Raw genomic sequence first — 25,170 nt, 5'->3', positions numbered from 1 at the left:
TATTGCCAATTCAATACATTTTGCAAACATGTCTTTGAATTTTTTTAGGATTTACTAATTTATTTGGGTAAGGGAAGGGCAGAGGGAGAAAGAGGAAAGCAGACTATCTGCTGGGCGCAGAGCCCTTCAGACCCTGAGACCATGACCTGAGCCAAAATCAAGAGTCAGATGCCCAACCGACTGAGACACTCAGGCGCCCCACAAATATATTTTTGATTAAATGCTTTATCACATCACATCATTTAAATATGTTTTCTCAATATCCTGGAGCAGCAGATTGAAGTCATTCAATGTATGAAATGAAATCCACAATGTAAAGTAATTAGCTAAACCAGACTTTCTAAACAGGGCCAAGTCAGACTTACTATCGATCAGAAAAATCTGGTTTTATTTTATAATTAAAATGAACATTTGAATGTGCATCCGCATGACATCATGTCACTCCTGAATTCTAATTCGTAGGGAAGGAAGGAGGGAGCCATGGGGAGAGGGAGGAAAGAGAGAAATATCACTAGCCAAATAGGAAGGGAGAACTTCAGGGGAAGGGAGGACTGATCTGTGCTGTAGGCCTGATTGCACAGGGAGCCCTCTACCTGGGACAACCCTTGAGGACAGTTGGATCCTCTCAGCGACGGGTCCTAGCCACCGGCCCTCCGAGCAGCTGGAGAAAAAAGGGCCTCTGTCCTTGGGGCCCACAGTGGGGCACAGCATCCGGTACTGTGTGCTTTGACAGCCGGGGGGTAGAAGCAGCCCAGTGCTTAACAAGGCTGGGCTCTGCTCTGTAGTATATCTGAGCCCAGAACACCCTAGCTCAGTTAACGTCCTGGTACTGAGTAACCTGGAGAACGGTTCCAACAGTGATTCATCGAGTTGATTTCCTATTTCCTCTGCTTCTTGATCTGTTGTCTCTTGGTTGTTTTACCACACTCAAGGTGCTCCTCCCCTGCACCTGTGTGCCATGACGACACAGTATCTCCTGTCTTGAAACAAGCATCAGGAAAGCTGCTCAGATCAGTCTCCAGGCGCTCTCTTCACTGGCTTGTTAATTTACAGTATTTTTTAAAAGTATTATCTTGTTTCCACGAGCCTGTTTAGAATGCAGAAACCTCTGGGCGGGTCTTCTATGACATCCCTAACACTGTAGATCCGACCAGGCGATCATGCTCTGTGAGAGCCCAGAGAGCGAGGGCGCTTCCTACCCAAGAGGAGAGGCGGGTGGGATGCGGAACCGCAAGGTGCAAGGACCCACTCTGCCCTCTACTCCCCTTCTCAGCTAGCCCAGCTCACTTCACAGGTTGAAAGGAGTACAGCAGGGCTATGCAGATGAGACGATTTGTGTGATTACAGAAAACAGAGGCATATCAATATTGCATTATGCACAGCATTCTTTCTATAAAACTGAGATGGTTGCCATCCAGGCGTGGGAGAAACTTTATAAACGTTACAGAACTGTTACTGTTTGAAGGTTGTGATCAGTGAGGAATATTCTCTTTGGTACTGTTTATGGAAAAGAGGACAGTCAAGTGCATGCCTGCAACTTGTTATTGATACGTCTTTGGCTTTGGTTCTAGTCGAAATGTCATCCTCTGGGCAGACCCGCAATATCGTTAGTGCTTATTTGAAGATTAATAATTGAATAAACGAACCCATTTTAGTGATGACTTAAATGCATAAGTGGGTGATTGTGGACTGATTGAATCCTCGAAATGATTTGTATGCTGATACATGCTTACTTGGTGCTCCATAATGGCTGCCTGCTACAAAGTCTGCTTCATTCCAAGACCGCAAACCCAGGTCCGTACAGTAGACACACACATAGACAACAGCACTCATGTCGTTCTTCACTTACTATGTTTCTGTTCTTTATATATACCTCCATTTACCCACTTCTCTGTCTACGACAGATTCCCTGTATTGTAAATAGATGATATCACAAGATGTCATGTTTGTTAAATTTTTAGGAAATTAAGAATTAAACAAATTAAAAAATTAAACAATTTTGGAAGCAGTGTTTCCTGCACTATCTAGCAATTTTGCCAACATATAAAGAAACTTTAAAAGTAAAAGGTCATTTTATTTATGTTGAAATGGCTATTTTTTAGAAAATTCAGTGAATTACTTGGATAATTTTTTAAACTGTGTAGGTAACAGAGTATAAGATACTAGCTAATTACCTTTATGAGCAACTTGGGAGGATTTGTCTTATTTTGTGATTACTTGGTTAAATTATCATAAAGTAGCTTTTGATAATATTAAAGTATCACCGTGTATTTTATTTATATCATGAAGAAGTTTCAGAAAATAAATATGAAATATACTAAGAATTTCTCAGGAATTTTCACTTGACGTCACTATAGAAATTATATATTCAAATTATTGTTTATACCTTGAGCTTCAATGACACAGTTGCAGACTTGGATTTTTTTCAAGGAATGTGTAAAGTAAAAATAAGAATTAATGTTAGTTGGTTTTTTCCAGTGGAAATGAAAATCCTCTGAGGATAACATACTATAGAAATACATATGTGATCCGAGAAGTATAAACATATTCCAGCTGCAACAGAATGTTCACCTGGGAGTTTGGATTCTGGATTTAACAGATATTTTGATAGTTAAAATCTTTAAAAATGCTTACAATTTGTTTGTTAATAGCAGGAACTAACTACTAAAGGAGATATTTAAATTATGAGCATTCTGAATACAGGCATTTCAAGGGAGAAGTACAATATTTTAAAAAATTCCTTTAGCTGTCAGTGGTGGTTCGTTTTACAAACCACTTTTATACAAGCTCTTTATGTTATTTTAATTTTGTTTTATATGCCTATATTATATTTATAATAACATAAGTACAGTTATGTACAATTTACATTATGTGTTTATATTCTATATCTTTGTCCAATTGTACGAAAATAGCCAGGAATCTGAATTTGAAGTACCCTGCCTTCATTTTTAATAAAGTTAGTTTTAAAGCTTTAGACATTGTGATGCTCTTTATCAAAAGAAATGCTATCAAGAGAATTACTGATTTTACTTGATATTAATATATTTTAAAAGTAAGCATGATAGGTAGTTTCAGATGCTATCTGTTCAGATGTGCTCTTTTTATAGATTCTAAATGATATAGTACAAGTCAAAGCATAAACTCTAGAGGTTCAGGGATTTATCTCTAATTGCTTTTCAAGAAGATAAACTTATTTTTCATTAGTTTAACATTTTCATAACTAAAATTTTTAATGGCTTCTAATATAGAATTTTCTCAGAGGAATTTTCTGAAATTATTTTAGAAATTATGCATTCAATTATTATAGAATTTTTTGAAATTATCATAGAAATTATATATTCAAATTATTGTTGATACCTTGATATATAACAAATTATCATTATACTTTATTTTTAGTGCACTTTAAGCATTACTCTCCATGGTCCTACCTGGACTCTAAAATCAGATAGCCAGGAGCAGGATCTCACCGGAACCGAGAGTCCCGTGACACAGCACATCCAGTCCTGTCCTATGGCTCCGGTTCCCTTTCCCTTCCCAGCTCACAGTCCCAACAGTCCACACGTGGGATACATGAAGGGCGCTGGATGGGGGTGCACACGGGATGAACTCTGAGCCAGTCTGACTCAGTGACCCCAATGCTTCCTCTCCCCAGGAACGGAGGCTGGACCCTCTGGACCTTGTGGTCTCCCTGCAGCACCACCTGTGGGATCGGCTTCCAGGTGCGCCAGCGGTCCTGCAGCAACCCCACTCCCCGGCACGGGGGCCGGGTGTGCGTGGGACAGAACCGCGAGGAAAGGTAGGCACGGCTCTGCCCCCAGCACCGCCATCCTCATGCTTCCTGCCATTCCAGCGCACCCGCTTTCTCTGCGGGTTTAGTTTGGGATGTCGCTTAGCTTCTCTGTGGCATCCTTTCTGTTGAGCCAGATTGTCCTGTTAACATCCTTTAGTTTTGATCAAAGCCTCGTGTTGACAGCATCCCTGCACCAGCCAGAGTGGTGCAGGCAAGGTTGGCTAGCTGAACAGTTCCCAAGGGAGCAGAGCCGCAGGGACAGCGGGCACCTCTGTGCTGGCCTCCCTGGGGACTCAGAAAGGCAGTCTGCCGGAGAAAATTTGTTCTCATTAGAATTCAACTAGACCCGGTCTCAAAAGCTGCAGTTCCAAGTAGGACCTAAGGCAGCCCTGAGTCCAGACAGGAGTCGTCGGATGAAGTAGAGTTTCCCATCGTAACTAACTAAATCAAGCAGCTGGAGGAAGGTGAGAACGTAGTCAGGGGCTGGGTGTATTTATAACTACACACTCCTCTATTAACTCCTACCCTCGGGGAAGCTGCAGTAGAACCCAGAGGGGCATCGTGTTCCGCGTGCACTGTAAGCTTTCAGGTCCGGGGGTGGGGGTGGGGTGTTTTGGTCCAGTCTCCTGTTGTACAGGGTGTTGCTTTTCATAGAATCAGACATTTGGCTTTAGCTTTATAAAATCTACAGTTGTGATGGTTGGCTCTTTCTTGCATATGTAAAGTACGTTCTAGTTTATGATTGTTGGGAGAAAATCCAAGCAGGTGAATTTCACATCACCCAGGATTTTGAGCCTGCCATACTAATATAAATGTGTTGTATTGATCTGTGTGAACAAAATGGCTTTCGATGGCTTTTAATTAAAATGTAGTAAGGATTGTATCTGGTCATATGGGTTCAGTGAGAGCCTCTTATATAAATACCATATGCAGTTATTTACTATGGGATTAATGTTTATATAGACAAAACCAACACATTTACTGTACAAATTGTTCCCTGCTAGGTATTTATTACGACCTCAAAACAACCTGGGAGAATCCTTCCTTTCTTCACTGTGTTCCTAAATTGCCAATTAAGATTTCATTCCTTTTGACTCAGAGGAAAATGAAAGATGATTTTTACAAAGCAAGGTTGGTCGTTTTTGAAGTAGTCCCCTGAGACGGTCTTGTGCAAGGCGATCATTTCTGATCCAACACCAGTTGATAAGTGGGAAAGCCGATTATGGGCAAATTGTCTCCCTGCTATTTCTAAACTTTGTAAGACTTAAAATTGGTTAGATGTTTTAAAATTCTGTACATTGTCACATAATACAGCCCATTCAGGCAAAGTCACCTTCATCAGTGTGACGCTGCCCTATGGACCCAGGACCTCTGCAAATCTAACACCTGTTAGCACCTTTCCCAGGCTGAGCGCACAGGAGGGAAGATGCTATTTAACTCTGCAGCTAACAGATATGTACATTCTGTATACACTTGTGATTGCTTGTACGGCTACCTTTTCAGGGAAAAATCAGGATGGCTAGTGTGTTTGGGGGACTTACACTTAAAATGTTCCCTTTTTACAGAAAAAAAAAATAACCCTCACAGGGCAAGATAAATGTTTTGTTAATGGAGGAATATTTGAGTGTATATAACATGGGGGGATGGTAAGAATAGGAACTCTGTAAGATTTTTATAAAATTGAAGCTTCCCCATTGAAGCCTTTCTAGGGGGTTATCAGGCTATCAAGAGGTTAATGAAATCTAGAAAAACCAGAGCATAATATCTGTTTCTTCATCTTCACAAGCAAACCGTTCTGAGATTTCTTTGTTATGTTATGTGGGTGGTCTCTCCGCCTGCGTAATGTAAGGGAACACCATCCCGTAGATATATTTGAGAACGAAGCTCAAGATTCGAGGAGACAGAAGAACAATGACTAGACACGTACAGAGTAATACCATTGCACCCTGCTGCTCTAAACACCTTCAACCCCGAAGGGCTCCTGAGTGACCTCCAGTGAATAAATTGATTCCACCAGAAAAGTCCCCAGCTAAGGCCAGGATGATAGTTAGTGACTTTATTTGGGTCAAAATGTCCAGGATGTGGAGTAATTCAGTGGGAGCTTTATGGCAACAAAAATCTCAGAAGTATTCACACCTTTTTTTTCTGAAGGACTGGATAACGAAAATAATCTAACTTTTACATGTACGTTAGAGGGTGTGAACACTGTTTTTCTGTTCTAAAATTTGCTGGCACGTGATGTTCTTGAGTACCAAGAACCTGATGAAGCAGCAGTTCCCGAAGAGGCCACTAGCAAGGATGAAGCAACGGACCTTGTGTAAATACTATCAAAACGCAGGTGTCATTATCAGTGTTCGTTTTCTCTTCCTGTGTAACCGTAGTTCCCAAAACTTTGTGGCATAAAACAACACACATTTATTATTTCACAATCTTAGTGGATGACGAGTCAGTATGACTTCCCTGGGTTCTCTGCTCAGCCAGAGCTGTGGTCTCATCTGGGCATCGACTGGGGAAAGACCTACTTATAAGATCATGTGGTTGTTGTCAGCATTTAGTCCCTTGTGGACCGTCAAATTGAGAACCTCCATTTCTTGCCAAATGAACTTTCCCAGCACAGTCGCTTTCTTCCACAAATCTAGCAAGGAAAAAAGTCTCACCCCAGGATGGGCACTATGGCTTTATATAGTGCAAATGCAAAGTGACATGGCACCACCTTTCCATATTGTATTGGTTAGAAGTCACAGACCCTGCCTACACGCAAGTGGGGGACATTACACAGGGCGTGAATACCAGGAGGCAAGGATCGTTGGGGTCACCTTGGAGTATCTGCCTCAGTCAATTATATGTCCCCCAGTCATTTGTGGCCCTTCCATATGCAAAATGTATTTCACCTATTCCCAAAGTCCCCGAAAGTTTCATACCATTAAATCATCTCCCCAGATTCCAGAACCTTAATGTTTAAATCAGGCTCAGATATCAGTGAGGCTTTCTGGGTGTCATTCCTCAGTCTGTCAGCCTCTAAAATCAGAGTCAGGGTATCTGCCACCAAAACACCCAGCACATGATGGTGGGAGAGGCAAAGGGTAACAGCTACAGACATGTCTGTTCAAATGGAGGGGGAAATGGAGAGTATGGAGGAATCACTGCTCCGTAGAAATTTGAAACCTAGCCAGACAAGTGTTGGGAGTTGCTCGATTAAGTTTCAAGGCCTGTGCATAATTCTGCATGGTTCTTGGCTCTGCCTTCTGGGCTCTCATTTCTGCTTCCTGAATCATCTTTCCTTTTTCATGAAAGTTAGCATGTGCTTGCGGCTGGGTAGTTGTATCAACCTGTTTCCTGCCAGCCGAAGTCTGGATTCTCGCAGCCTCATTCTGTTCGTACTGTCTGCGTACATTTCAGTGCAAGCTGGTATTTGGCTGAAATAAACTTTATGGGTCTTCTGTGAATTTCCTGGAGTTTTACTCTAGTAAACAAGTCCACACCCACAGATCTTTTTTGAGATAGCACTTCTCTAGCCGGGGATCCCCCTGAGGGCTGGGGGACCACACCCTCTGGCCGGCTTGTGATGGAGACCATCTGTGAGGCACACCCTTGCTCCCGGCCTCCTGGGAGACCCTCTGTGTAACTGAAACTCCTCTGTTGTGCCCTCGCACCTTCGGCTTTTTCCTCTCCGCCAACCATTCCTCACAGCGCTCATAAGCTATTTATTCATTGTAGCATATTTGCCATCAGGAGAGACTCAGAATTTCCAAAATTAGTCCATCCATGTCCCTCCTGTTTGTTATTCCATCCTGCAATTTTTTTTTTCTCTCCTCATGCGTTGTACCAGAAGCAGCAAGAAGACGCTGGGCAGCAGCTCCAACGCTTTGCCTGGAAACGTCCTTGGCAACATAACTCACTTCACACCGACATGTCCCGCTTTCCATAGAACTGCAGTGACCGCCTGGAAGCTTTCTGCCTCGTGTCACAAGGCTCTTCCTGCCCCCGGTTCCCAATCCAGGGCTTCTCTTTTCTTTCGAATATTGGTGGGGGTAGAATACAGTTAACCTAAAATTTGCCCTTTAGCCGTTTTTAAGCGTTCGGCTCAGTGGCATTAATTACATTGGCTGTCTATTTCCAGCACTTTGTCCTCACCCCAATCCTGTAAACAGTAAGCAGTGACTCCCCATTTTCCCCTCCTCCCAGCCCCTGGTAACTTCTAACCTATGTTCTTTCTCTATGAATTTGCCTAGTTGAGATAGTCCACGTAAGTAGAACCATATGCTCTTTGCCCCCTTGAGTCTGGCTGAGTTCACATAGCATGATGTTTCCAAGGTTCATCCATGCTGGACCCTGTGTCAGAGCTCCATTCCTCTTTCCAAGCTGAATAATACTCAGCCGTATGGTTATCTCGTATTGTATTTACCTCTTCGCCCATCAGTTGACAGGTGGGTCATTTCCACCTTTGGGCTATTGCGAATAATGCCGCAGTAAAAACTAGCATACGAGTGCCTGTTCAAGTCCCTGTTTCAGTTCCATTGTGTACAAACCTAGAAGGGGACTCGCTGGGTCGTATGGTAATTCTGTGTTTCGTTCTTTGAGGAGCTGCCACACCGTTCTCTGCAATGGCTTCACCATCGTACATTTCCACCAGCAGTGTGTGAGCCTTCCATTGCCTCCACACCTTGCCAACACTTGTTCGTTCGTTCTTTCTTGCCATAGTAGTAGGTGTAAAGCAATTACCTCATTGTGGCTTTGATTTGCATTTCCCGAAGGACTAATGATGTTGAGCATCTTCTCCTATGCCTATTGGCCATTTGTCTACTTTTTTGGAAATGTCCGTTCACAACCTTCGCCCATTTGCTAATTGGGTTGCTTTTATTCCTGAGCTTTAGTTCTTACCCTATTTCCTTCTAAAGCCTCACCGGCAGCATCCTCAAAGTCTCTCTGCCATGATCCTCAAAATTCTCCTTGCATCTACCCATCTCCTGGTCCCAAAGCCACACTCACATTTTTAGGTATTTTCTCCAGAGCACTGCATGTCAGGGCAGCAAAATCTGTTTCAGGAGTCATCACGTAACAATGTTACCACTGACTCAGAGCCTAAAGGACTTCGTGTATACTGGCTCACAGTTTCTGTGGGATTGTAGCCTGGACACAGTTGACCTGCGTCCTTTGCTTCGGGATCTCACAAGGCTGCAGCACGTCGTAGACCATGGCTGTGGTCTCATCAGAGGCTTGACTGGAGAAGGTGTGCTTCCCAAATCCTATGGTTTGTCGGCAGCGTTCAGTTCATCGGATGCTGTCAGACTGAGTCTATGAGCCAGAGCTCCCTTGGTCCCTCGCCACCCAGGGCATTCAGTCTGACTGCTTCATTCTTCAAAGCAGTGGCGCAGGGGATGGGAGAGTTTTCTTGAAAAAAAGCGTATTGCAGTCTTATGTAGGTCTAATCATAGAAGTGATATCCTGTCATTTTTGCCATATTCCGTTAGGAGAAAGTCAAAGATCCTCCCCACCCCCCACCAGACACACTGAGTGGGAGGAGATCACACAAGGTGTGACTTCCAGGAGGTGGGAGCATAGGGACCACATTAGAGTCTGCCCCCACTGCATTATCAAAATTAAGAGTCCCAGGAACCAAATGGGGGCTTATTTATGTGATTTTTATTATTTGATTATTTTTTATCATATGATTTTTTATATTTTTCTCTGTCTCCATGGAGTGTGTTTTTAGCAAGCCAAAGTGCTGCTCCTTTACATGTCATTCCTCTCCCCTAATGGATTCTCTTAGCTCTCTCCTGAGGTAAAGGTTAATAGTAGGGGGAACTCAGTGTATGTACAGTTTCCCTGGTACCACAGAGATTTGATTATTTCAGTATGGACCAGGAAAGGGACAGTGGCTTGAGCCAAGCCAGGAGAAGATGGCTCTGACGGGGTCCTGACTGGTTCAGGATTGGCAGGGGCTGCAGTGAGAAACTAGCACGGACCAAACCAGAGGAGAATGCAGCGTGTAGCAAGAAGAGATATGACCAGACATGATACAGGGTCGAGAATCTAGTCCACATGGGCTTATGAAAGGCAGTTCTTTTTACAGAGATGAGGTTTGTGGAAAAATTGATAATTTATGGAGAAATATTGCTGGGTTATTAATTCACTTTTAAATGCAAAATGAGAATGAGCAGTCATGGGCAAAATTAAAATCTTAATTTTTAATGCATCACAAAATACATCTGTGACTCTCAGTGCTTTAAGATACTAGAGATCCAGGAGAGCCCATAAAGCTTCAGCAGTGTTCAGCTGTTATGTGGCAAAAGCTAGCTATGTGTGGAGAACTAGAGAAATGAAGACCCACTGGCTGGTCCATGTAGATATTTTATTGATAAATAAATAAAAATCCTTGAACAAGCAGAGTCGCCAAGGTAACTAACTTCTGATCCCTGTTGTTGTCTGCGACCAGGAAAGTTGCTGGAGATTCAGTTGGGTAGTTTAACAAGAGGATCTCTGTCGGGAGCACGTGTTGGTAGGGGTGGCGGAGCAAGGGGGTCAGAGGGACCCTGCTTCCATGAAACTGCAGGGAACCCCGTGTTTGGGGCTTGCAAGGAATTTGCTTCTGAGCAGACTCTCCTGGGTGGATTTGTGAGTGAAGACCTAGACATGAAGGGGCAGAGCTGGCTAGTCTAGCGATTTCTACTTCCCTTCTGACCTGCCTTGCAGAGGGTGACATAGTCACATGTCTTGGTGTAGCTGTTTTCCCAGGACTGCTGTAACAAGAGAAAGAGAGAAAAATGGAAGGCAAGTGGTGGACAACTTTAAAATGCAGCCAAATATATCAAGTTATTGACGCTGCTCGCAAGTTCTATGCTACACGCAGTTGTCAGGCTCTCCTGCAGGACATTCAGCTATACTGACATGAGTGTTTTCAGAAGTGGCCTGCCATAGGCAAATAGGAAAGCACTTGTGTGCTATGATGTATTTTGCTATGGGAACATGGTAGCTCCTCGCTGTGCTTTTTATTAAAAGTCAAGTATTTTATAAGCATCTTTAGCAAGATTTTCCTTTGCCCTCCCTGTTCTTTTATTGCTGGTTTTTGTTTCTGAAAGCTAAAATGAGGGTAAGGAGTCCTGGTCGTCTATACCTTTTAAATGTCAGTGAATCGGATTGGAAACGGGAGGTGGCCTTCTACTTCTTGGTCTGTCTACAGTGAGAGAAGGTACCCATGGATATTTCAAATCAAATGCTGCGAGTTCTGATGTTCTGAGTTTTCTCTTCTCCCAAACATGTACTTGAATGGCAACTTCCTCTTGGACACTGTGCCCCAACACATGTGTTAGTAATCCCTGGGTAGTCAGGATGTTTTCCTTCTTGGAATTCCGTGTGTTTGCACATGCTTCCTGAGGTCCAGTTCTTTTCATCTGTTGTCTCCTCAGTTTTGTTTTGGCTCTCCTCCCTAGAGGCCACACTCTCTTAATTAGAAAATTCCTTCCCCTTCTCCCCTACACGTAATTGTGTCCATGGCCCTGAACTCTGAGAGTCAGAGCGCTGGGAGGCTGTGTATGAGTCTGGAAGAGGAAAACCTATTGCTTTTCTTTCTTAAAAATTAAGAAGATGAAAGAGAGAACTATTCAGTTCCATTGACTCCTCTTCTATGTGACCATTTAGAGAAACTAAACCATGCGCCTTAGTGGTTCTTGCCTTTGGAGGCGTCTCTGTCATGACATTCCAGCTCTCTCTCCCCAGAAGGACGCGTGCCTCCCATGTTCCCACGAATGAGAGGCTGACATGTGACGCTACTGTCCATCTCTTTGTTTTTCTCTGCACTCTCACAGTTGCCACACCTTCGCCCTGCTCTGCCAAGCCCAAGCGTGTCCCTTTTCCTCCTCTTTCCACTACCATCTTGTTTGTCCAGCTTGGAACATCTCTCCCTTGCACTGTTGCAATCAGTTCTCTCCTGGTTGGCATTTGCTCCCTCTGCTCTTCCTGCTGGTGGGCTCTTTGGAGACTGGACCTCACATGTGTGCATGGAGAGCTCCTGAAATACCAGGGAGCTCCAGACCACCAATGGGATGAGGCAGAAAAACCCCCGGAGACTTGTCTTCACTCTTGAACTCAGATGGTGCTATTTCATCTCTCGAGCTCTGTGGGACTTTCTTGATTCCTTGTAAGTAAATTTCAAACTCTTCTTCCCTCCTCATAAAGGTAGGTGATGCTACTTCCCATCACCTTCTTCTGTTTTCTCCTCCCTGGTCACCTTTCTAATTTCACTCTCCCCATTTCTATATTCTGTTCTTTTCCACAATGGCGGCCATTGCTCACTTTGCCTCATCCTGTGGACTCGCCTCGGCGTGGCCTGGCTCTGACTTTTCATCTGTTCCTGCCTCTGAAGCCTTCACATTCTCCACAGAGTTTTCCTGGTTTGGTGGAAAAACACATGAATCTTATCAGCATTTGCCCTCTGGAAACTGCACTCTCCAAATGACTTGTCCTGGTTTCTGGAAACCAACTACCATGTGTCCTTACTTTCTACTCATTAAGATAGTATTTTCTGTTCTGGGCTTGTGTCCATTTCCCTGTATTCATCTTAGGCTGTAAACACCTGTCATATGGAAACGCTCTTTGTCATGCCCTTTGCATAGTGCCCTGCAGGCTTTAGCATTTATTAATAGCCATGACATTACAGGTGACTGACTTAGCCTCGCAGATAAGCGTCTCTGCCTTGTGTCTGAATCCAGATGGACTGGGGGAGAGATGTCAGAAAAAGTCTTGCATGCTACCGTCCTCTAGCAGCTAAATTTCTGTTTAGAAGACGGAGAACTGATCTTGAATAGTCCTTTCAATTGCCGTGTATGTCTCACGAAGTCTGCTTATGGGCAGAGCAATCTCTTCCTTCCTAGAAGCAGTACCCTATAGCACACCAGGCTGGTTCCTTCTTGTTTGGGTTTGTTTGTTCATTTGTTTCTCTCGTCTGGCTTCATTTCACTTGCAGTGTTAAAGGCTGAGGAGAAACCTGACTCATCTAAGGCTGGAGAAGGTCTTGCATAGCCGGCTGGTCGTTGACAATATGAATGTATAGTTAGAGGTACGGAGTGTATGAATAGAACCAGTGTTTTTCACTAGTTATTCAACTTTTCTGGAATAACTGGTGGTCTTTTAAATTAAGGGTGTTTGACATCATTTTGAGAGTCTACAAATAAATTTAAAAATACAGTAGCCTAAGGAGTTATGGCATCCGGCTTCCTGCTAAAATCAGGCTTTAACTTTTCTTTAATTTATATTAACAGGATTATGAGCCTTATTTGATTCAAGAATGAGAAATGAATTCCGAATACACTTTTGCTGACTTTGTGTCCGTAACCTGTTTTTTCTCTCAGTGTTATGTTTAGAAGATAAATGCCCTACCTAGATATTCTCTATATGTTCTCATGTTTGGGTGTCTACTTGAAGGGTTTTGTTTTGTTTGTTTCTCCTCCAATTGGCTGCACAGGAAGCTCCATCCTGCATTGTGAGTTTAGCATTTTCTTCATTGTGTCCCGTGCATCCCATTGTCTGTGCCCTCACAGCATGGCCAGCACCACATCTGCCCCCTTAACCGTGCCACCACTCGGCACACACAGAGTCCCTCCACGCGGAGCATGCCCATGTATTCAACATCGATGCAGGGATGGACCGTGGAAAGGTCTGTGGCTTCATGTTGCCCTGAACAGTTTCCTTTTCCTCTTGGTTTCCCCATCACAGATACTGCAATGAGCATTTGCTGTGCCCCCCGCACATGTTCTGGACAGGCTGGGGTCCTTGGGAACGGTGCACAGCCCAGTGTGGGGGTGGCATTCAAGCCCGCCGCAGGACCTGCGAGAATGGACCTGACTGTGTGGGCTGTAATGTGGTGAGTACGACCCTCGTTTCTAGCCCACAACCTAGAGGCTGGGCGTCCTGAGTCAGCACACACTGGGTGCTCTGCACACACTTGATACACTGTGTTAGATGCTCTGCAAACACTACTAGGTGTTCTGCAAACACTACGTGCTCTGTAAACATGACATGTCTGGACACTGATGTTCTGTACACAGTAGATGCTCTACAGATACTACATGCTCTCACATACCAGATATTCTGCAAACATTAGATTTTCAACAGGCACTAGATGCTCTGCAAACATGAAATGCTCTGTAAACATGACATCCCCAGGCGCAAAATGCTCTGCATGAATTATGTGCTGTAAATCATGTAAGTTTCTGTAGTTAATGAGAGTATTTGGAGCAAATACTGGAAATTCATAGTAGCTTGAAGGCTTCTTGAATTAAATATTCACGTCTGGGATAAATTGCCCCCGGAGTTTCTCAGTTCTGATTTCTGAGCTCTGACAAAAGCTTCAATCTGCTTACCTCTGGTCACTGTATTTGGTTTGGGAAAATGGTCTAAGGTCTTCACACCGAACCTCACTAAGGTATAGAATGCAGAACGAATGTGAGACACTCTGAGGATTGGAAAACGTCGCGGAGCTGTTGTGGGAGCACACTGGGGCCCATTCAGAGGGAATCAAAGACAACTTATAGTTTTGTTTTTCTTCTACCTTAGCAGGTCATATTTCCTTTAACACTCTAAATCCTTAAATAAATTTCCACTTGTGCAAACACCTTTCCAAAGGCCCGTTGTTAGTCTTCCTGTGCCACCTGTAAGAATGACCGAGTGCTGAAGGCCGCTGGCTTCCGCCTCGTTCAGCATCCCCGGCGCTGGCACCGCAGAGTGCTCGCGGTGGGCGGACGTGTGCTGGGGGAGACGTTCCGCACGGGAAGGTCTGGCTTGGCATCCTTCCTCGCTGATCTTTCCAGTCGTTCTTTGCGTTGCTTTCATAACCTTGGTCCGTGAGGCTGAGCAATGTTTTTGTGCTGCAGTAAATCTTGTTTTCATGACATGCAAAAACCACATACTCCAGAGAGCCTTGGGAGATTCAGAGGGAGGAAGAGGGCATGGGCATTTTTATCAGATATGCCCAACCCAAGGAGATTTCTGTTACTGGGATTTGCAGTTAGATTGCTTCCCCTTCCCCCTGGCAGATATTGCCATAGCCTTAAAAGAAGCTCTTATTGGTTATAGCAGCACTTCTTTCCTGGTTGGCCTGAACTCAGTTTTGGCCATGAAGAATCTTAGCGCCAGTTTAGAATGGTGTATTTATTGATATTTCAGATGCTGAAACTTAAAATTACTTATTAAAATGTGCAAGGCAAATCCGTGAACACTCAGTTGCTCTAGGAAAACAGTTCAAATGGGGTAGCTGTATTCTTTACTGAAATACATCATTTCCTGCTTCTGGTGGCTCAGCAACGGAGACCAGGATCCCCACTCACATATCAGGGTTTGTCTCATCAGCTGGGAATCCGCAGGGATGGATGACCTGAGTCCATCTTGCGCTTTAGTTTCTAAAACTTTTCAGTACCAAGAACTCAGAAAACATTTCAGGTCATTCATTTTCTTACTACAAATTGACTTCAATAATTATATTTATAAACAGTTTAATGAAAGAAAGAACTGTATGAAGGAAAGTGTACCAAATCTCCTATGTGGTCACTAGAATGTGTGTGTGTGTGTGTGTGTGTGTGTGTGTGTGTGCGCACACGTGTGTGCATGTGTGTGTGAGATACATCTGATTATAAACGTAAAAACTGAATGTCTTCTTAAAGTGTTAACGTGTTTATTACTTTGTGTCCAAATTTACAAAACTATGGCTTGTGAAACAAATATAACATCAATTTTCAAATCCAGAAAAATGTCATGCCTGTCTCCAATGAGCCTAACTGTCAGTTCTTAGATATTTTAGAGGGGTTGTTTGGTGGGGGGGGGGGAGTTGTTTTTGCTTCTTGGACATGTACTTCCAAGAAGGTATCACTGTGGTACAGTGGAACAGTCTGCTTTTTTTCTTTAAAGATTTTATTCCTCTGAGCACAGAGGGAGAGTAAGAGGGAGAAGCAGATTCCCTGCCAAGCAGAGAGCCCAACTTGGGGCTCGATCCCAGGACCCTGAGATCATGACCTGAGCCAAAGACAGACACTTAACTGACTGAGCCACCCAGGATCCTGAGCAGTCCGCTCTTTTATGATAGAAACACAGTTATTATTTTTTTCCTGTGGCTTTTCCCACTTACAGTTCCTGTCTCTTCGAAGGCACTAAAGCCAACTGAGCAACAGAAGCAGGATGAAGGAGGGGCTTGGCTTTGTTGAATTGCCGAGAAAGTGTATCCCATCAGTTAGATCCCTAAGTTTATTTTAAAATGATCATTATTTAAAGAAAGATGCTGATCGTCAGATTCTTGCTACAGTTTATAAATCTTGAGCCACAAAGTAGGTTCGTTTTTTATGGAGGTCATCTGTAGGATAATAGCTGTTAAGCATAGCTAACATTTTGGTTTTGGAGTCTTGAAGTTGATTGTCCATCCACTTGCCATTATCTATATGGATGACCAGTCAGGTGCCATTTCCGAATCAGTCTTCTCCTCCAGGAAGGGGACAGCAGTCCCTTCCCCCCCACAGGGCAACTGTGCGTATCAAAGGTGGTAATGTCTGTGAGGTTCTGGCACTTTCCTTCTCACCCTTGTATCTGTTTGTTATTCCTGGGCTCCAGCTGCTTTACCAAGTTCAAGCTTACTGAAAAGGACAGTATGCTAATGAAATGCTATTTACACAGTGAAAGACATGTCTGTGGAAATGATAAGACCTCGAATTTCCTGAGGACTATAACAGTTTATAGGAAAAGTTGATTTCAAGTTCAAGTATGAACAAGATATAAAAGACGAGACTCTATTCTTGCTGCACCATGTTAAAATTGAAATACTATGGAAAGATTTCCCAAGTGTCACCTGTGAAATTCGTATGTTCTTGTCTTTGAATAAATCTCCAAGCCTTTATGTAAATCTCAGTAAGAAGTTGAGTTCAGACAAGTTAAGGGCCCTCTTTGACAGCTATGATCTTTTTCCTTGAAACCCGGCTCTTAAAATTCCAGATGTTGACACTTCTTCAAAATCTTAATTTTCAGTTCTTTTGAATAAACATGTAGAAATGGGCTTGCTGGATCACATGGTAGTTCCATTTTTAAGTTTTTGAGGAACTTCGATACTGTTTTCCGTAGCAGGTACACCATTTTGCATCCCATCAATAAGGTGCCAGGGTTCCAATCCCTCCACATCCAAAAGAACCGAAATCAGGATCGTGAAGAGATATCTGCACTCCTGTGTTCAGGCAGCACTATTCACAAGAGCCACGTGTGGCAACAGTCTAAATGTCCATTGACTGATGAGTGGATAAAGAAAATGTGGTGTGTACAAACAATCGAATACTATTCAGCACTTACAAGCAGGAGATCGCGCAGATGAGTCTGGAGGACGTCATGCTACGTGAACTTGGGCAGTCACAGAAAGACAAGTACTGCATGATGACACATGAGGTATCTAAAATACTCAAATCCATAGACTCAGAGAAGGGAATGGTGGTGGAATCAAGGAGTCCCCCAGGGATTAGGGGAGAGGGAAATGGGGAGTTTCTGATCAATGAGCACAAAGTTTCAGTGAAGCGAGATGAGCAAGTTCTAGAGGTCCGCTTGTACAACATTGTACCTTCAGTATCGTACACTTAAAATTTGGGGGGTAGACTTCATGTTAAATGTTCTTACTGCAGCAAAATAAGATAGAGTGAAATAATAAAAAAATAAAGTTCGGGGGGAACGTTCCGGAGGTTGAAGGCTTGGTGGCTGTAGGACCTCGGGTTGTTTGGGGAGCTGACTGACACAGAGTGGAGACCTGGCTCTTGTGCAGCACCTGATTGTGTGAACCGGGGGCCTGCCACGGGCCTGGACCTCTGCCTGCCTCGGAGCAGTTCGAGGCAGAGCCATCTGGTGTTCAGGCTCCCAGGGCCCTGACATTGCCGAGTCTGTGATCCTGGTATCTCTTCTCTGGACTTGGGGGCCCATGTATCCAGGGCACCTAGTGGCCACTTCCAGCAACTGTCCTTCCCTAGGGCCTGAGCCCTTGGCTGAGTCTATAATGAGACTCTTGATGACTCATCAGGACACTTAAGGGACAGATGTTTCCTCTCCACTTCCAAGTAAGCTTCTCTAGAGCCACAGGGCAGTCTGGGCTTCTCCGGACCTCCCTGCTCCTCCACGACATCCCCGCACACACGTGACCTCACAGCAGTGAGGGCGTGGGGCGGGGTGGAGAGAGGTGGAGTCACCAGAACACTGCAGATGCTGTTGTACATGTCCCGTCCATGTCCCTGACTGAAACAGGAGGCATGGACACCCAGCAGTTCGGGTGGTTACACGTAGTCTCGCCCAGTGGCAAATCTAACACGGGCATTCATAAAATAGAAATTATCATCACCACCATTATGGCATCCATGAACAGTTTCTGGGGGAAAATGTTCTGGTCTTGAGTAATATAATAGCATCAACAGCTACCATTTTATATGTTATATTTCATATCTCTGTATATTTTTATATACAGATATTTATATCAATATTAGGTACTAATAGATGAAGGTTATTGATAATTTACATTAAATATAATGTTATTTTTTAAATATTTTATTTATTTGAGAAAGAGGGAGCACATGAGCAAGAGAGCATGTGGGGGAGCAGGAGAGGGAGAGGGAGAAGCAGACTCCCCACTGAGTAGGGAGCCCCACGTGGCGTCAGTCTCAGGACCCTGAGATCATGACCTGAGCAGAAATCAAGAGTCTAGTGCTTAACAGACTGGGCCACCCAGGTGTCCTGGTTCTTTCATTTCTAACCTGTTTTGGTACTATCTAGTAACCACAGTGATAATCATTATATCAAGTCTTACAAATCCTGACTGGGTAACATGAAATGAATTATTGAAGTGAAATTGTAATTAAACATACTGGAGTTACTATTTAGTCATGTTTTGATAGATTGAAGTCTCGTGTTACATGACAGAATGCTCACAGTAACCCTGGATGGTGGAGGAGAAAAATCAGGAGAAATGAAGATGTTTAATGCATAGCCACCAAGAGCCAGGTGCATTCTGTCTGTCTTTGGTTCTCTGACAACAGCTCTGTGAGTGTGACTTTATACTAATGTTTATGGATGAGGGAAGTGAGACAGCCCAGGTAGGTAACCTGCCCGAGGGTACTGAGCCTGTCTTCGGAGAAGCGAGGCCCCCGGGAGAAGCTGTCACCATTATGGTCCCCTCTCCCTCCCATTCCACGCGTGAGAAATAAGCTGAGGGGAGACAGTGCCTGTGGGAGTTTTGTTGCCCAGATTTGAGCATACATCACATCAGTGCCCTGACAATTCAAAGTGATAATTACTTAATTTAAAATTGTTAGCTAGATCACTTTAGAATAGCTGTTTTGGGGTTAATGATCTTTAGCCTATTTTTGTTTCATTTTTAACCTTTTCTGGATAATCCCTTGTAACCATAGTGATAATCCCTTGTAACCATAGTGATAATTGTTAAGTCCTTATAAATCCTAGCTGACTGCATAATGTCTGATGAAATACTGAAATGAAATTATAACGAGGCACACTGGAGTTGTTATTTAGGCGTGTTATGATAGTCTGGCATTCTGTGTTATGTAATAAAATAAGGAACTTTGAGCACCTACTGCATACCGTAAACTACACTAAGCAATGAAAATTTGTTATATTTGTTCTCTCTGTATTCCTGCTAGGCAGTTTTCATTAGTACCTCACTTGGAGATGGAAAACTCAACTTGACAAAGATTGATAAACCTGTCCAGTAGCAAATGGCTGGTGGGTGACTGGGCCAGCATTGTGAGTACTGGCTCACTGGCACACATTGAACTAAATGACCTGACTCTGTTTGCCTAATTTCTTTGCTGGATGTTCAGTAATAAATGACAGGACTTTATTTTTCTTTCCTTTTATTGAGTACAAAGTTTATCTTAAAAGAAAGAGAGGCTTTTGTCCTTCTGTATACTTCTCCGTCCGTTAGCGCCCTTGATTTTCAGAAGACTGTGATCGTGTTCTTTCGGCCAACCATGAGCACACCAGTCGGAGATTCTCGTGACCATGGAAATTAACTGAAGATAAATGCAGAACACAAGTCTTAATTCTATGTTTTGGCTGAAATTTACAACACGAGAAAGGAAGAAAGACATATCGATGTTATGTTTTATAAATAGAATTGCTTCCCATATTAATGTAACTCAGATTTCCTCAAAGGTTTCAGCGTATGTGTGAAAGAATAGAGCTAAAGACGGGGTCAGATACAACAGGGATAATTCAAAGACGGGAACAGACGTCGTGCTGCCAGGACTGTATTTATTACCGAAATGTCACACAAAGTGTAAAACAGTTGACCAAACACTGTGATCTGTGCTCTCAACAGGAAGCATAGGAGAGTATCCGTTTCCTAGAAACAAAAGAGGCAGCTTACAGAAGACCCTGAAAGGTCAAGAAAAAAGACAATAAGATCAATATACCCTGTCAAAGGGATTCTGTGAAGGTTAATCAGAGTTGACAGAACATACTGAAAATTGTTTGGGTCAAATAATGGCACTATAGATAAATTTAGGAGCAAGCAAAACCTGGCAATTGGAAGTTTATTTATTTATTTTTTAAAGATTTTATTTATTTGAGACAGAGGGGGAGACAGAGAGAGAGAGAGAGAGAGGATCATGAGTGGGGGGGAAGGGTAGAGGGAGGAGCAGACTCTTTGCTGAGCAGGGAGCCCAATGCAGGACTCATTCCCAGGACCCTGGATCATGACCTGAGCTGAAGGCAGACGCTTCACCGACTGAGCCACCCAGGCACCAGGAAGTTTAAATAGGTTGTTACAGATGAAAATAACAGCACTATCACAAAATACCTGTTTTGTGTAGCACATTGGCACTTGCAAAATTTTGAAAAATGCCATCTCATGCATCCCTGATTTTCCAAATGGGAAAACCAGGGTCCCGATTTTGGCATCTGGAGCCCTGCCGCTGGCTGAGCAAGACCCCGCTCTAGGTCTGTTCAGCACTAGGTGCTGGAAGGGTCTGATGCTGTGGCCTCCTCGGAAAATACTGGGGCAAGAGCTGCGAGATTAACCGGCAGAAGCTAATCTTCCCCCACCCACAAAACTACGTAGATTCAAAGACACTTAGCAGAAAGACTCATTTCCTTTCCTCCCAGATTAATACAATGATCTGTAGCGCCCCATTTCTTTCTTGGTGCTAAACCACCTGCAGGAGAATGTCAGCCTCCTTGCATTGGCACCTGCTTCGATTCAGATGGGCAGCCGGTACCTCCTCCGTGCCCCGAAAGTCATAGCAGGCGCTGGCTTGTCCCCTGGGTTCCCTGCGTGGGCTGCTTACGGAACAGTCTGGAAGCTTTACTTACTTTAATGAGCCAGTTGGCTCTTCTACAAGATACAATCAGTTTAGATACAACTAGTTTTGTGCATTGTTTATGAAAATACCAATTTATAGTCCTAAAAACCCCAATTTTCTTAAAATGTAATAGGTGAAATTAGATAAAATCAAATTCTTGATTCTAACTCAATTGAAAACATATAGAACTTCTACAGAGAAAAGTAGTATTTTTCATCATCACCGTTATAATTTTTGTGGGCCAAGTATTGTTTGAAAAAGTTCTAATGGATTTTATTATTTATTCCTGCCAGTGAACCAGGGATGTGGCATTATTATTAGAATAACCATTTTATAAGTGTGGAAACATGACACGAAGAGATGTGACAGCCCAGCTCACATGAGGGGCGGCCAAACTCCAGGCCAGGCATTTGTACTCATGGCCTGGGTGTTTCCAGCTACATTCGGTAGCCTTATCTGATAATTTGGAAAATAATTTCAAAGGATAAAGTTTAAAAGGCTGCAGTTCTCCTGATGTTACAATAAACACAAATGTGCTTATGGAAATCTGTTTTGCCCAACTGGCTATGATCCACAGCAGATTTGATAAAGTGAATCATTCCAGCTAAAAGCTGAAAAGAGGCAAACAGTTATCACTTACTGAGAACATCAGATGACCCTTGGTGGCTTGGTAATTGAAGAGCCAGGGGGACTAGAAGATTCCTGGGGGAGGCCTAGATATCCAGATGCTCTGGGAGGGGCACCTGCCAATACCTATCCTCCAAAGCCACTATATGCAGTTGTGCAGGTTGTGTACTGCATAAATCTAAGAGGTGTTGAAGATCATCTAAATGTGAGTAGTATCCCTATAGAAGGACAGTGCACAGCCTGGGTGCTGTACGTGGGACTGTGGGGCCACCTTAGCCCGGGGCTGAGTACATGAAAACGATAGTTCTTAAAAGCCTCTGAAACATATGGGACAATTGCCACCCATCATTTTGGACTGAGTTCTACTTCATGGAGGTGTAGGAACTGAGACAGGCAAGACTCACATCTTAGCTTGAACTCCATTTAAAATAGAGCATGATCACATGGTTTATCGTGGAGCTGAAGCTACAGCAGGTGATGAGACAGATGAGGGGAGCAAGGCAGGGAAGAAGAAAAAGCCCATATTAGGGTTGGTTTCCAAGGCTACTGCTGTGGACAACAGGGCAGATACCCTCCAGGATGGCTGAGAAGCCTGTGGAATGGCTGTCATAAGACTCGGGCCTTGTGGGCTCCCCTTATTTGGGGGATGCTCCTGGCTGCATAGTTCCTGGGGCCCTCAGAGAAGACCCTAATGGGAAAGTCACAAGGAGTGAGACCTGAGCCGCTGGGGGATGAGACTGGCACACAACGACCACCACCGTGCCTGCAGCGGGGATCATGGGGCGGGGGCTCAACATGGGGCCCCAAAAGCACTTGCTACACCTGGCTTTGTGAAACCAAATCCTGAGCATGCTACCACGTGCTAGTGAGCACGGGAATTCCGAAGTCCAGTAACTGGAGCTCAGCCCTGCCTTCTAGGGTCCCGTGGACTCCTGAGCTCGCCAGCCATCAGATGGCTGTAGATGCTTATTACTAGGCAGATGCACTTTTCTTCCATCAGACATTTTTATCTAGCTCAGTGGTTCTCATCATGTGGACCGGTTCTTCCCTTGGGAACAGCTGGTAGGGGGTCCCGGGAAAGGTCTCTGTGTTCCGTCAATACGAGATCCAGGAAAGGTTTCCTTTTCTCCTCTGGATACTGGTGTGTCAGCAAGTGAGGCTGGAAGGTTGCTCTCCAGCTGCTGACAGCCTGAGGGGGTCACCAGGTTGGGGCCGAAGGAAGACACTAGCACAGGAGAGAGGCAGAGAGAGGCACCTGTCTGCCTGGGTCGCCCCTTTGCTAGGGACTGTCTGCGCTGTGAGATCCAAGTTCCCCATGACTTTAGTTGGTTTGAGTCAAAACCATCTTAACTTTATGCCTGTTCTCACCTCTCCTCTATGCCTGTTCTCGCCTCTCCTCCTCCTCTGAATCCCCTAAAATCCCAGCTCCTCAAGGATGGGGAGTGGGATGGTCACCCCCCTCCCCAGCTTTCTCTCTCCTGCCCTGTTTCTGGAAGCTGCCTCTTAAAACCACTTCACCACTCATATTAGAAGGCATGCTCTTTCTTGATCGTTGTATTTGTTGCAGGTGGTCTAAAATTTTCCTGTGATCCACAGGAGCCCCACAGCAGCTCCACAAATGACCTTGACCTTCATGAAAGGTCGCAGCATGAACTCTTCTGTTGCACTGTGCTTGTAAAATGCATTCCCTTGTATTTCCAAATATTCTTGCACAGAGAGGGGATTGATTTCCCTAGCTGAAACTTGATATGACACCTTCATTAGCATGGGAATGCAAAAATTGCTTTCTTTTGTTATGAACTATCTCAGTGAAGGGCTTGCAAATGTGAAAGAGAGTCAGAGTAAAAATGCCATATTTTGTTAGGAGAGAGTTGAGCATTTTGAAGAAGTTAGTATCAGTACACAAAATCAGGTGGCATGCTTGGTTGGCCACAGAAGTGTAAGCTTGCTGAAATGTAGCCCTGCGAGTTCAGTGATCAAGTTTAAGAATGGGGCACGACACAGATGGGGAGAAAAGAAAAATGATGGATGGTAGGAATTAATCTATCAAAAGTCTGCCTCTAGGACATATGAATTATTATCTACAATCTCTAGAAATTGCAGTTGGTATGGAGATCTGGAGTATTTCACAAAAATGTTTTATTTATGGGGTTGGAAGAGTCTGTGGAACAGATTTCTTTGACTTTATAAAAAATCAGGTTTGTTGCTACCTATAATAATTCAAATGCGGTGATTGCAAAGTTAATTGAAAGGAGAAGCTTCTTGAAGAGAGGTTTCTTGCTGTAGAAGTGACTTAGGTGAGACAAACACACAGATTTTTATTTCTTTGCAGTTTACCAATAAATTCCATGATAAAGATTTTCCAATACCTGACATTAAAACATCTATAATTTACTTATGGAAACACAGTAACTGAGTAGGTGTTCTCAGTTATAAGAATTTCCACTAAACGGCCATGAGTCTAAAAATCTTTCTAGGCCTGTGAGTGAATACACACAGAACAACTGACTTCGGAAGGCATCACAGATTCTCAGCTGTAGGAAACCCAGGTCTCTTGCAAATGATGCCAGATCTTTAACTGAAACAAAACATGTAATTAAATGTGACTTTCTAAATGTTAGCCTTAGTAGAAGTTCCTTGAAAACAGTCAGCGAGTATCCTTTTCCGAACACATCTTCAGTCTTTGACGGCAGCCCTGCTGACACTTTTGGACTAATCATGGATTATCCAGAGAGAAGCCTTCTGGGGTCGCTTAGTCAGTTTAGTGTCTTTACATGTGCTCAATTTCCATAGCTCACCTTGTCTGCTTCTGGGTGCATCAGGCGTTTGCTCTGCAGTTAAAGAGAATGTTCTCTTGGAGTATGAGCAAGCATTGCTTGCACAGAGTTTTTAAAAAGCAACTGCCTTGTCCAGCCAGATTGGCCTTTAAATGATGGGCTGTGATGCTGTCTCATTTGGAGACGAGGACCTTCCAGCCTGATGTGCAGTTTGTAGCATCAAGGATGGGCTCTGGCATTTTCTGCATTTTTGGGTCCTTCCAGGTACCCTCCACTTTTGCTAACTTGTATTTCAGTGCACACCTCCCTGCACAGGCTGGGGCTGTGGGAAGGGTGCATGAGAAGAACATTCCGCGTGTCCCGCCATCCCTGTCTGAGGCCTGTGGGTCTACTCCACCAACTTATGAAAGAACTGGGGCAGGGTGGGGATCTGACCCATCAGAGGTCACAGTTACAGTGGCGGACATACTGCCTCAGAGGCCTCATTTCCAAAACACTCTAAAATCCAGTAAATAAGCAAGCCAACAAAAACCGGGAGAGAAATTCCTTCGATCAAAGACTTTTGTCATTTACTGAATTGATTGTACTTGTGTGTGATCTTCATCCGGTTTACCCAGTTTGGCAAAGCCCTGCACACGTCACGGCCTTAATGGAGGTT

The 25,170-nt window shown here is 43.9% G+C and overlaps 1 protein-coding gene across 5 annotated transcripts in view; it reads left to right on the top strand.

The window, feature by feature from the left end:
- SEMA5A (semaphorin 5A) overlaps window positions 1-25,170 on the top strand; it is a 477,069-nt gene that overhangs the window by 394,113 nt on the left and 57,786 nt on the right. For all 5 annotated transcript variants that reach the window (XM_057312155.1, XM_057312158.1, XM_057312156.1 and 2 more), the window contains 2 exons: window positions 3,653-3,796; window positions 13,502-13,649. In XM_057312155.1, the coding sequence (XP_057168138.1) occupies window positions 3,653-3,796; window positions 13,502-13,649 (292 nt within the window). The remainder of the gene's footprint in view (window positions 1-3,652; window positions 3,797-13,501; window positions 13,650-25,170) is intronic.

Source organism: Ursus arctos, unplaced genomic scaffold (genome assembly GCF_023065955.2).
Source record: "Ursus arctos isolate Adak ecotype North America unplaced genomic scaffold, UrsArc2.0 scaffold_15, whole genome shotgun sequence".
NCBI classification, from domain to species: domain Eukaryota; kingdom Metazoa; phylum Chordata; class Mammalia; order Carnivora; family Ursidae; genus Ursus; species Ursus arctos.
This window is presented reverse-complemented; position numbering and strand designations above follow the sequence as displayed.